Raw genomic sequence first — 12130 nt, forward strand, 5'->3', positions numbered from 1 at the left:
TCTCAGTCCTGAGCAGAGTGACTCTGAGACCCACTACGTTGGGAAATTTGACTCTCTTAAAGAAAAAAAAAACCTCCCCCCCTTACACTCAGAGTGGACCCTCTCTCCTGACCTCTCGCTTTACTCAAGTTCCTTTTTAAATGGTTGACATGTATGTTTAATCTCTCCTCTTTTGTACACATCTTAGACGTCATCTCTGTGCCACTCTCACTCTAAACACACCAATTAATTTTATTCATTACTGCAAGTAAGATTAGTCAGAGAATACATTTTCAAAAAACACTCACTCACTAAGTAGTTCATTAATAAATATGTGTATAGCAAAGAGCATGTGAGATTTAATCTGTTTAATAGAGATGCAGTGAAAAATAAAGAAATGTTCGGGAAACTGATAACTCCCATCCCACCCTGTATGTATGTAACCTATGTGTATAGCTTCTAAAAATGTTATTCACTATGGTGGAAACAGGAAACTCCACACAGCAGCCTTCTTGTATGCTCTGAGAAGCAGATAACGGCCAGTAGGGCTACTGCTGTGATGGAATCAGATTCAAGGTACTGTCACTTCATTAGTTTTTATTTGAACAATCCTAACTCTTTGTTTTATTATTTGTGAAAAAAAAATTGTTTTAATTTCATACCAGAGTATGAAAACTTTTTTACAATTGATAGAACACTGTTCAGAAATATATTCAAAAAAATAAAAATCTCAAAGCAATAATACAAAATTATTTTTGTGAATTACGATTACAAAATGGATTCTGGAGGTTGTGATCCACTTCCATGTGCCACCCGGTTACAGGGGCCAGGAGGAGCCGCCGTATTTGACAGAAAGAAATTAATAATTTTCAGCTAACATTACCTGGTGTCCGCTAGCAAGTCTGCAGCAATCTCTTTTGGGAAAGATGGAATTTATATTTGAAAAGTCCATCAGGTACAATACTTTGGCTGTGATGATGTGAGTCAGGTGTCCACTTTACCTTGTTAGGAGAAGCAACCTGCCATGGTAAATCCTTTTTATCCACTTCTCCACATTGAACACATCACCCAGTTAAAGGCAGATCAGACAGTGTCTCAGGGAAACAATCTATGTTGTGAAGTTAACAAACCCACTATTTGCACAAGCTGGAATGATAATGGCTCAGAGAGAGGAGAAAAGAAAAGGACCCCCCCCCCCCCCCGTCCCCCGCCCACCTCTCCATCACCTGTCCTCACAGACTACATTCCCTGCGTTTTCCCTCTTTAGCTCTCTGTCCAGATTAAGCTCTCAGATTTATGTGGAAGAAAAGAAAATACTTTTTCACCAGCTTACAACTTTTTACTTGAAGGTCAATGGAAGCTGTGGAAAGAAGATGAGCTGTACCTGATATGTGGATATGTTGAAAATGGTCTCGCACGTGACGATCAACATTTAACAACAGGAAAAAGCACCAATTTTCTTTTATATTTAGCATCTCACCTTTGCATGTCAGTTTGCAAACATTGACCGCGTAGCACTAAACAGTAAGTTTAGCTGAGGCTAATAGGTATATGAATTGTTTTGCAGGTATTTGGTCAAAAACAAACTGTTCCACAATCAAGCACACAGCGGGACCACACGATGGCAGAAGATCCAGCCGGACACAGTACGGGTCGTTGGTTGGATGGGAAAACCTTCTTGATTATTAACATTAGCACTTTGGAAGCTTGTAAAACCGACCACTCAATGACTATGAGCATTTATTGTTTAAACCAAATGCCATGTCAATCAATACGCAGACATGTCAATCAAAACCACAAACGAATAGTAAGTATTTATTTGAATAGCAAATATTTGAATATTGGACCAAATTTGCACATTAAGAAGCCATTTGGAAAGTTTTTCCTGTACGTCCTTGCAGAGTGAGGATTCCATACAGCAGAGAACATGGCAGGGTTGTAACTCAGACAGTGGTCAGGCATTCAGGCCTAGCTTGTTGTTGTTGTTGTTGTGCGTGCTGACCCGGCTAACTGCTCAAACAGGAAGCTATTTATCTGAGGCCAAGCTTCTTACTGCAGCTCCAAGTTCCCTTTGTTCTTTTGTCTGCCGACAGTCAGCGATGGTTTTAGGCTGAGATTGATTTTTGGAGACTGAGTTCCAGTTACGTAAGAGGCAACAACTATCTGGCTCGCCTCCCATCTGGCTGAGAGGAGAAAGTATTCACTTGGACAAAAACACAATTCACGTTCTGGTTTGTCGCAATAGGGAATCCTTGATTTTGATTTTATTTACAGAAATCAATTTTTTTTACAAAGGGTAATACCAACAATATTGACTGATTTTGACACATAACGTCGCTGAACTTACCATAGGATGAAACATGACAAGATGGCGATCAGAGAAATGACATGCTACATTTGCTTTGTCTCCTAACTTCCTGCTTTGTCCTTTTTCTGCATGTCCGTTTGTTGAATGTAATGTTGTGGAAATCTGTTTGACTTACACAAATGGTCCTTTTAAGCACAGATACCCCTATCTGTGGATAATCTGCTATCACGATTGATTGTTGATGTCGTTACTGACAACTGAATACAGAATCTCATATTATCTGGTGAAAACATAGTCCTTACTGCGTTGCCGAGCAACATGCTATGTCCTTTTATTCTAAGTAGGTTGTATGAACAAAAATACAAAAAGTGGTGGACATTTGGGAAATTATCTTGTCAAAAATGTGGTAGAATCATTCATTTGTGGTTGGGTCAGAGCATAGTTTCTGCAACCTAAAATGAGGTTCATCGGCACCCTCTCTTTCAAGTTTAAACTTCCTGCGTCAAGTTTGTAGGACATTAATACTCACTAGCAAATGGATAATCACAAACAGATGCAATGAAAGCTGCTATACAATACAACTGCAACTCACCGAATCAATCATCAGCGGCGCAATTCTTTCTTTGAAAGTTTGCTGGTCGGAGTTTTAGATTTTTTTGGTTTGTTTGTGTCTTTTCTTGTTAAAACCCCTTGTTGCATATTTCCTATTACATTAAAAGCAATACTAATATTAAATGAAATATTACCATATCGGTTCCATATTGCTCAGCATATGCAAGCTTGTCACATGCTCACAAACATGCTTTAAAATATATTCACCATTTCAAACATAGCTTGTATGTTCATTGAGAGCGACTAAACTAGTAAAATCTTTTTTTACATCAATTAAAGGATTCCTAAACAGCTCTGAGATAATTAAAGGCACTATATTGGCTACCTTTGTTTGGACTGATGAGCCTACAACAATCAGTGGAAAGATAAAAAGGATCTCATACTTTACAGTTCAGCTGAGCATAGAACCTCCCCACAGTGCAGCCACACAGCGGTCCTTTTACAGTGTGCTGCTGTGTCGGAGTTAAGGGCCTCCAGGAGGTGGGTGTGCAGAGATGACTCTGTTTCCCCAAACGATGCATTGAGATCAGCCTGTGCCGCAGGAGCCTCCTCCACAGCGGCCATGGTCCTCTCAGTGTACTGTACTTCTATCCGACATCTTTGCCCATGATCCATCCCAAGTCTTCCCTTTCCCCTTCAACAACAACATGCCAACTGGGGTCCCACTGCTCAACAGTTTTTTGATCGATTATATGGAAACATCTTGGTGCTAGGAGTAGATGGTGATGACCTCCCGACCACCTCCACGAACCAAAAGGACTCGATCCAGGCCGTCCATGAGGACTTCCAGGAACTCCATATCTGTGAGACACATGCTGGTTAAGGACATATAACATGTCACAGCAACACATGCTGCCATTTTATGGTTTATTCAATCATCAAATCCCAAATTCTGCTCCTGTCATTGATGGAATTTACTTGTACAATACAACTGTATTCATGAACAAATTTGGGGTGCTCGTCCTCTACTTGAGAATTGCGTGGTGGTGCCATTGGCATCCGCTTTATGGGAATCCTTTTCAATAAATACATAAATATCGTCTGTGACTTCTCATGGTGTTGGTAGGTGTTCATTTTCAACACAACACAGGATAGCTGTGCAGTCTGTGCTAAGCTAAGCTAACGACCTAGCACCAGCTTGATATCTTCTATATCGGTTTCTTGGAAAGTGGTTTGTTGTATTTCCTAAAATCTTTAACCCATTACTTTAATACGTTGCCTTTTCCCTGACTGAATGGCTTGTTTACTGAACAAAGGGCTAAGTAGCAGAAAATGGATACAGTTGTCGTCTCCTTTCTTGTTCTTTGGCGGGCCCGGCATGTTGAGCAAGACCAGCTGCGATTTGCGGGACTTTTTGACCACAACCTCGTTCAGCTTCACAGCCGTGTGCATCCTCCTCACGTTGGTCTGGTTGCTACGTTGGACCACAAACGTTAAAGAGAGCATGGGTTATCTGTTGTTCGTGGCAGGGTTAGAGGGCTGTTTGGGTAAGATAATCATACAGTCATTCTACATTAAGCAAAGTCAGTTTCATATTTGTCATCATGCAGCAACACGCAGACATGCACATCTACTTTTACAAAAGCATGCCAGCACAGACTTTTCTTTAATACATTAAGCATGCAAACAAAATAATAAAGATGAAGTGACTTACAGATTCTCCCACTCACTAGAGGGATGGAGCAAAAAGAAAAAGAAGAACACAATAAAAAGGCCTGCTCCTTGATTTCATTTTAGAATGTCTAAATGCAAGGTCTTATAATTTGTTCTCCTCTGTCACCAAACACATTAAAATGACTTGACAAACTACATTTTAATAGCAAAAACATTGAACACACTTATAAACCACCATTGAAAAAAACAATCTCCCCTCTCTGCTCGTCCTTCAAGCGCGGTTGAAGCGCTCAAATAGGCCAGTCTACGTTCAAATATTAAATATATACAACTTTAATAAAATTATTCTAAATGTGGAAGACACATTTTTAACCAGGGGAAATATTGTCTAGTGTAGAGTGGCATGTACGTAAACATGTTTGTGGGTACATTTTTGGGGGTCCGATAATAAAAATCTGGCAGTTTGCTTTTAGGAGTTTTTTCCAGGGCATCATCATCTACTTACGGTCTCATGTTGAATATGTCTTTAACTCCCAGACCCTCCCTGTGTCTGTTCCTCTCGTTGACAAGTTTATCCTTGGTCCAGGTCATGTGGACGCGATCTGCCGTGGCTTTTGCATCTCTGTCGTTAGTTGTAGAATGAGATGCTGTGTTCCGGTCGTGGATTGACTGGGCCTAAACAGATCATTAAAACATAGTAAAGTTCTAGTAAAACAAGAACAATTTAAGTAAGTAAGGGCTTAACTCCAAATGGTTCTACGTTTCTGACAGGTAGCATCTTGTATCGTAGCATTTCAAACACAGCAAAATGCAAGTATGTAATTATGCATGGTGTGAAAGTATGACATAAGAAGATGTGATATATTATTTAGATGTAGACGTAGGTATTTTTTAGGCCGGACCGGTTTATTGTGACGAGAGCACATGCAAGAAAAGAATTTAGAACAACAAAACCTCTTTCACAGTGGACACAGTTAAGCTACTTGTCTATCAATGTAATCTCATTCATAAAAAGTGAAATAAAAACAAATTTTTAAAGTACTAATTCTGCCCATATAACACAATTGTGATATCTTGTTATATGCAAAACCGTATTTTATATCCAAATCCCTTCATTTTTCATTCCTGTTAAAGATCTGAATGTTTTGAGGGCTCATATAACTTCTTCTTTACATTTGATACCCGTTGCCTTAGACAAGAAAAGATGTCAACCAAATGAGTAACATAATGTAAAGATGGGGATGCGGATGAACCCACAACTCCCTCGCTAAAATCTTTAAACAATTTGCCCCATTTTCCTGTGTTAGAAACGTCTTTCGGTTACGTATGTAACCTTTGTTCCCTGAAGGGAACGAGACGCTGCGTAAAGACGCTGTGGGAACGCTCCTGCGTGACCGCGTCATGAAGCATGTGTGAAATCTAACCAATGGCGAGCTGGTACGTCATAGGCGGGGACACCGGACCAGGGCGCTATAAGGGACCCGAAGGGCAGGACCATTCATCTCTGAAAGGCCGAATCGAGTGCCACGGGCAGGCCGGGAGTTTGGCAGAACGTTTACGCAGCGTCTCGTTCCTTTCAGGGAACGAAGGTTACATACGTAACCAAGAGACGTTCCCTCTCAGGGAACTCAAGCTGCGTAAAAACGCTGTGGGAACCCTATACCCACTCACCATATGAGCAAGTGACCGTGGTGTGAAGTTTAAGACGCACACTCAGACGAGAGCACCTGTGCTCCAGGTGTAGCGTTAAGGTAAAGGTGGTAAAACCTCAAGAACGTGTGGGGAGAGGACCAGCCTGCCGCCATGCAAACGTCGTGAAGCGACACTCTTCCCGACCTCAGGGCTTTAGAAGCCGCCATACCCCTAGTAGAATGGGCCCGGACAGCCAAAAGTGCGGCCGATTCATAAGCAAGTGTGATGGCCTCAACCACCCACTTGCTCATCCTCTGCTTAGTCACTGGGCCACCAGTATTGGGGGGCCCGAAGCATACAAACAGCTGTTCGGAGAGCCTACACAGGGCGGTCCTGCGAACGTACAAGGGCTAGGGCTATGACTGGGCAGAGGAGGTTAAGCTTTGTCTGGTCCGACGTCAGAAACGGGGGAGGACAGAAAGCCTGCAGCACAATAGGCCCGACCGAAGCGGACGGGACCTTAGGAATGTAGCCGGGGGAAGGAAGTAGGAACACCTTCACCATACCGGGTGAAAATTCCAAGCACAATGGGGCCACCGAGAGGGCTTGCATATCTCCAACTCTTTTGAGGGAAGAAATAGCGAGCAGGAAGAGGGTCTTAAGAGCCACATACTTCACTGCAACCTCCGCCATGGGCTCGAAGGGAGCACCGGAGAGACCCTTGAGTACAATGGCCAAGTCCCAGGACGGAACTCTAGTGCTGGCCTCAGCCTCAGAGTGCCACGAAGGAAGCGGGATACTAATGGGTGTCTCCCCAGAGAACGCCCGTCTAGTGGGGCATGGGATGCCGACAGGGCCGCCACATATACCTTGATGGTGGACGGGGATAAACCTGTGGCAAAGCGCTCCTGCAGGAACTCCAGTACTGAACCGACCAGGCAATTAACTGGGTCCAGAGTTGCCGGCACCAAGTGGCAAAGAGCTTCCATCTACCGGAATACGCCTTCCTCGTGGCGGGGGCTGTAGAGTGAAGGATGGTCACCACGACCTGGCTCGAGGGCTACGCCGGCAGTCTCCATGGCTCGAGGCGAGGGTAAACGATGGACCTTAATGCCTAAGACTGCAGATCCACCCTGATGGGGGTCTCCCACAGAGGACCTGCGAGGAGCGACAAAAGGTCTGTGAACCATACTAGAACGCCTGGGAGCAGCGCAACCAGGGAACAACACAGGACGAATAGGCGTCTCTCTGGAGGTAAACAGGTCCAACTCGGCCGTGCCGAGGTGTTACCAAAGGAGTTCCACCACCCCAAGATGGAGTCTCCAGTCCCTGGGCCTTGGCCCCTGATTCGACAGAGTGCCTCACCCCTGGGCCAGGGCCCGCAGGCAACGCAGAGTGACCTTGATCAGACGGCGCTGGTTTCCCCTTGGGGAGAACCCCCTGGCCCTGAGCCACTACTGAACAGTGGGTGGCTGGCCTAGCTTGACTGCAAGAAGGGTCGAAACTACTCGAGCGGGAGACGAATGTGCCCGCGTCATGGTCGAATCCCAAATAACGCCCAGGAAGGTGGTCCATTGCACTGGGGACAGCACGCTTTTCCTGGCGTTGCGTCTCAGCCCCAGACGGGTGATGCGCTGCTCGTATGGCGCTAAAATCGACCCGTCGCTTGTGAAGCTCAAAATGCGGATGCCCTGGAGACACTCTGGCGCCAGGGCAGCATTCGCGCATTTGGTAAACATCTGGGGTGAGAGGGCTAGGCCGAGTGGAAGAACCAAGTGGTGGAAAGCTTTGTCCCCAAAAGGGAACCTCCGGAACTCCTGGTAGTGTGGAACAATGAGGTAATGGCTGTGATAGCCAGACTCTCTGTCTGGGGGAAGGGCTCGTACTGAGGCTTCCAACCCCAGCAGGGTCTCTTCTCGCTCTGATATACACGCCTGCTGGAGGTCTACCCGGGTGGGTAGTACCTCGCAAAGTCGCCACGGGCACTGGCTGGCGCAGCCTCCGTCAACTGTACGCAGGGCCCATTGAGATACATGGGGGAGGGCTCGCGTTCCAAAAAGACCTCCCAGGGGCACCGGCCCTGCGTGGCCGGTCTCTGGAAGTCCTGAGCCCACAGACGCAGTGCCCTGAAACAGCGCACTGGCAGGGAAGCGCTGGTCTGGTAGCGTCCGAGTCCTCCTTGGAGGGGGCGAAGCGGCGGCAGGGACAGCGGACTGACTCCCGGAGAGTACCGGGGGAAAGGGAGCACCGAAGGATGTGGTAACACCCTGGGGATCACTCTCCGGACCCTGACCCCTAAGGCGTCAGGGTCTTTTAGACGAAGCCTTCTTCGCGACGGCTGTCCTCAGACCAGACCGGCCACGAGAGGGCTCCGCCTGAGCGTGCCGCGCTGCGGCCCAGCCTCGACGGGGGGTGCACGCAGCGCGACGCTCTCCTGCTGCGCCAGGTGGTGCAGGCTTGTCGACGGCCGGGGCTGCCCTCGAGCAGCCCCACGGACGCGGCTAGGGGAGGAGTCTAGAGCCTCCGCCTGCCGCCTCTCCGCGTTGAGCTTGTCCGCCACGGCCCCAAAGGCACCTCTGAAGAGGGTTGCCGAGGAAAGAGGGGCATCTAGGAGGAAGGATTTGTCCTTCTCCATGAGGCTGGAGTGACTCAGCCACAGGTGCCGCTCCGTGGCCACCAGGGCTCCCATGGAGCGGCCCGACGGACTTCGCCGTCTCCTTTGTGGCCTTCAAGGCGAGGTCAGCCGTGTGCCGCAGCTCACGCACTACCTCCGGAGTTATCTCCTTCCCCTCGGCCACATCGGCAAGCACCTCTGCCTGATACGCCTGGACGAGCGCCATCGTATGCAGGCAGGAGGCCGCCTGCCCAGCCGCCGAATAAGCCTTGCCCACCAGAGCCGAGGTAATCCTCGCAGGCTTGGTGGGCAGCACCGGTGTCCTCACCGACACGGCCGCGGGGGAAACATGGCCCGCCAGGGCCCCCTCCGCGGCCGGCATGCTCACATAGCCAAGTCGCCTAGCCTCAGCTAGAGAAGAGTAAAAAGCCGTACGCGGGTTGTACACTCGAGCGGACACCGGCTTCCCCCAGGACACCGACACCTCAGTGTGGACGTCCGGGAAGAATGGCAAGCACCGGCGCGGAGGAACTATGCGGGAAGGCAAAAACCGTTCTTGCAGCTTACCTGTTGTAGTAGGCTGCTACCTACCAGCTGAAGTCTGTCAGCGGCACAGGTAAGAACCTCCAGCAGTTCCTGGGCGGCAGCGGGGGAATGAAGCGCCTCGACGTCAGCCTCCGCTGCCTCCACGCTCACCACGTCCACCTCCTCGGAGCTGGAAGACCGTGAGAGCGGCGTCTCGTCCGGGGTGGAGGAAGCCGCCGCGGGTGCCTCCGACGCCGGAAACGAGCGCCTGGGTCCCGCGGTGAAGGGCCGGGAAAAGGCCATAGCCGTCCCGGAATCCTCCGCGAGATCCACCTACGATCCCCACGAAGACATCTGGCGCGGGGAGCGCGACTCACCGGCGAGAGAGAGACGGGAGCGCTATGACAGGCGCTCGCAGTCTCCGCAGCTAGCCCCCTCGAGGGCTAACTGAGCGTGCTCCACGCCGAAGCAGAGGATGCATAGGGCGTGCGAGTCTCTGCCCGTAATGAAACGGGTGCAAGGGAGGGCACACTGCACATACCGCTTAGCCATTTCTAAGTGGAAAAACTTCACACGCACTAGATGAAGGCACAGAGATGAATGGTCCTGCCCTTCGGGTCCCTTATAGCGCCCTGGTCCGGCGTCCCTGCCTATGACGTACCAGCTCGCCAATGGTTAGATATCACACGTGCTTCATGACAGCGTCTTTACGCAGCTTGAGTTCCCTGAGAGGGAACTAACTAATGTAATGGTATGGGTTAATTACATCGAGTGTCATGAGGACTTCTCATACTGGGAGTCTGGTGCACTCTTAGAGGCACTCAGTGAGGAATTTGTCCCCCTCTAGTGGCAACCTCTGGTTCTATCACTGAACATCTAGAGCAGGAGTCCCCAATAGGTTAATTGCGATCGACCAGTCGATCTCGAGGGCAGTACAAGTCCATCGCGAGGCATTGATAAAAAAAAAAAGACATCACGTCACGCTTGCAGGGTCTACCGCGGGAGATGACTGAAACTAATGCTGATGCTAATTAGCGATACTTGCTTACTAATGGATGCATTTAATTTCATCAGGGCCGGTTCGGCCCTCCCGCTCTCTGATTTAACCTGTATAATAAAAAAGAACTCATCAACTAATTTAATAATGCCGCACAACACAAGAAACATCTGATCCTGGACTATGAAGCCAACTAGTCTGTTTGAAAATCCTCAAAACACAACTTCAACAAAGGTTATAAGAATTCTTGAGAAACGAGTTATAAGCTAATTTTGCCTAAACTGATCACACGCATTTGTGGACCAAAGAAACTGAAATGGCAAAAAGCGAGCCAATTTTACCCCGATTCCAACCATGTGTTTAACATTATTCTCAGACAAACTTTTCCTTAGTTATGGTCAAACCAACATCAGACACACAAATCGCTTACCAATCATAAAAACTCCTCACCGTTGCCGTTTTCAACATAAAAATGCATTATCTACGTGATTTATAGAAAGACAAATGCCCAGTGGAGCGTCATCACCCGCTTTACACGTTTTGGATTTTTGAAAATCAGCCAAGGATTGGTTGAGATATAAAAATTAAAAAGAAGTGAGGCCTGTACTAAACCTCTCTAACTTTGTTCTGCTTTACTTCATGAGACATTCCAGACTGTTCACATTATGTGCTATGAAATATAAGAGTTTCAGCCTTATTCATTCACATTTTAAGGACAGACACCCTGTAAGTATTTTAGGCAAATCTGAAATCTTAATTTTTTACATACTATATACATATATATATATAGTATACTATAATATAGTATAATATATACTGATGTCTACATATCATAAGCGCATGCACAAACACATTTTATAATGAACACTAAAAATGATTCAAACAGACCCTGTAGTTTCAGAGAGGTTTTTTTAGTATGTGCATGCAATTTTGAATTAACCATTGCAATGGACTGAAAGGAAAGGATAGGATGATAAATGGTTGGACCAGTGGCTACTACGGCCTGTATGGTCGCCGTGGCTACCTCATCCTCCGGTAAGCACAGGTTGTTGAGTGAAGGGGAACCCGGCAGCTTCTTCCTCTTTACGGAGCCGCGCGATACATCTGTGATGCTCTGAATCTGAGCCGGTCCAATCACAAAGCCGGGTTTAGGGGAGTGTTCAAAGGGCAAGCACATCAGAACATGGAAGTTATGCTTCATTTTTGTATTTTGGTTGAGGATAGCTACAGTGTATAGAATCATAGAATTGCATCGGTGTATGCTTCTCTCCCCCATAAAATGTGACATTTTCTTCATCTTCAGACTGACTTTGTAGATTTAGAGCTTGTTGTTGTTAAGCATTTTGTAACGGAGATACTTGTTATGGAGAAAGCTAGCCAGCCGACATTAGCACATCATTAAATAGTGTCAGCACATGTTATAGGAACTGTTGGAATTGTTTTTTTCTATCTGAAATCCATTTTCTTGTTTTCTAAAAGATGTGATTGTATTTTTCAGGGTGGGCAGTTAGTGACAGTATGGGCTCCATGGCAGCTCTGACAGAGGAGCAGCGGGGGCGGGGCTTAGCAAAGGCTTAGTTGAATTCTACCATTACACTTATTTGAACAACGCATATTTGTAACTCAGAAATCTTGATGCTGTTATTGGGAACACATCCTTTTAATGTTTGTGAAATGCGTTAACGTTTTACGCGACTTGTTACATTGTGAAATGAGAGTGTCATGTACCTCTCTCTCCCTCTCAGTACGAGACAGCTGCATCTGTTTCAGCAATTGAGACCTCTGCTCCATCACCAGTGTCTTCTCATAGGTGAAAGCTGAGATGTCGCTTTCATGCTGGAGGGAAACA

General features: G+C 46.9%; 1 protein-coding gene across 2 annotated transcripts in view; it reads right to left on the minus strand.

The window, feature by feature from the left end:
* Positions 1-1863: 1863 nt before the first annotated feature.
* LOC119209687 (solute carrier family 12 member 7-like) overlaps positions 1864-12130 on the minus strand; it is a 29435-nt gene continuing 19168 nt past the window's right edge. Inside the window, exons 22-27 of one of the 2 annotated variants that reach the window (XM_037459173.2) lie at positions 12010-12117; positions 11306-11401; positions 5019-5188; positions 4554-4568; positions 4180-4313; positions 1864-3700 (exon numbers count right to left, since the gene is read on the minus strand). In XM_037459173.2, the coding sequence (XP_037315070.1) occupies positions 3609-3700; positions 4180-4313; positions 4554-4568; positions 5019-5188; positions 11306-11401; positions 12010-12117 (615 nt within the window). In that variant the 3' untranslated portion in view covers positions 1864-3608. The remainder of the gene's footprint in view (positions 3701-4179; positions 4314-4553; positions 4569-5018; positions 5189-11305; positions 11402-12009; positions 12118-12130) is intronic. The other variant, XM_037459175.2, reaches the window with a different exon arrangement.

The sequence above is a fragment of the Pungitius pungitius genome, chromosome 15 (genome assembly GCF_949316345.1).
Source record: "Pungitius pungitius chromosome 15, fPunPun2.1, whole genome shotgun sequence".
NCBI classification, from domain to species: domain Eukaryota; kingdom Metazoa; phylum Chordata; class Actinopteri; order Perciformes; family Gasterosteidae; genus Pungitius; species Pungitius pungitius.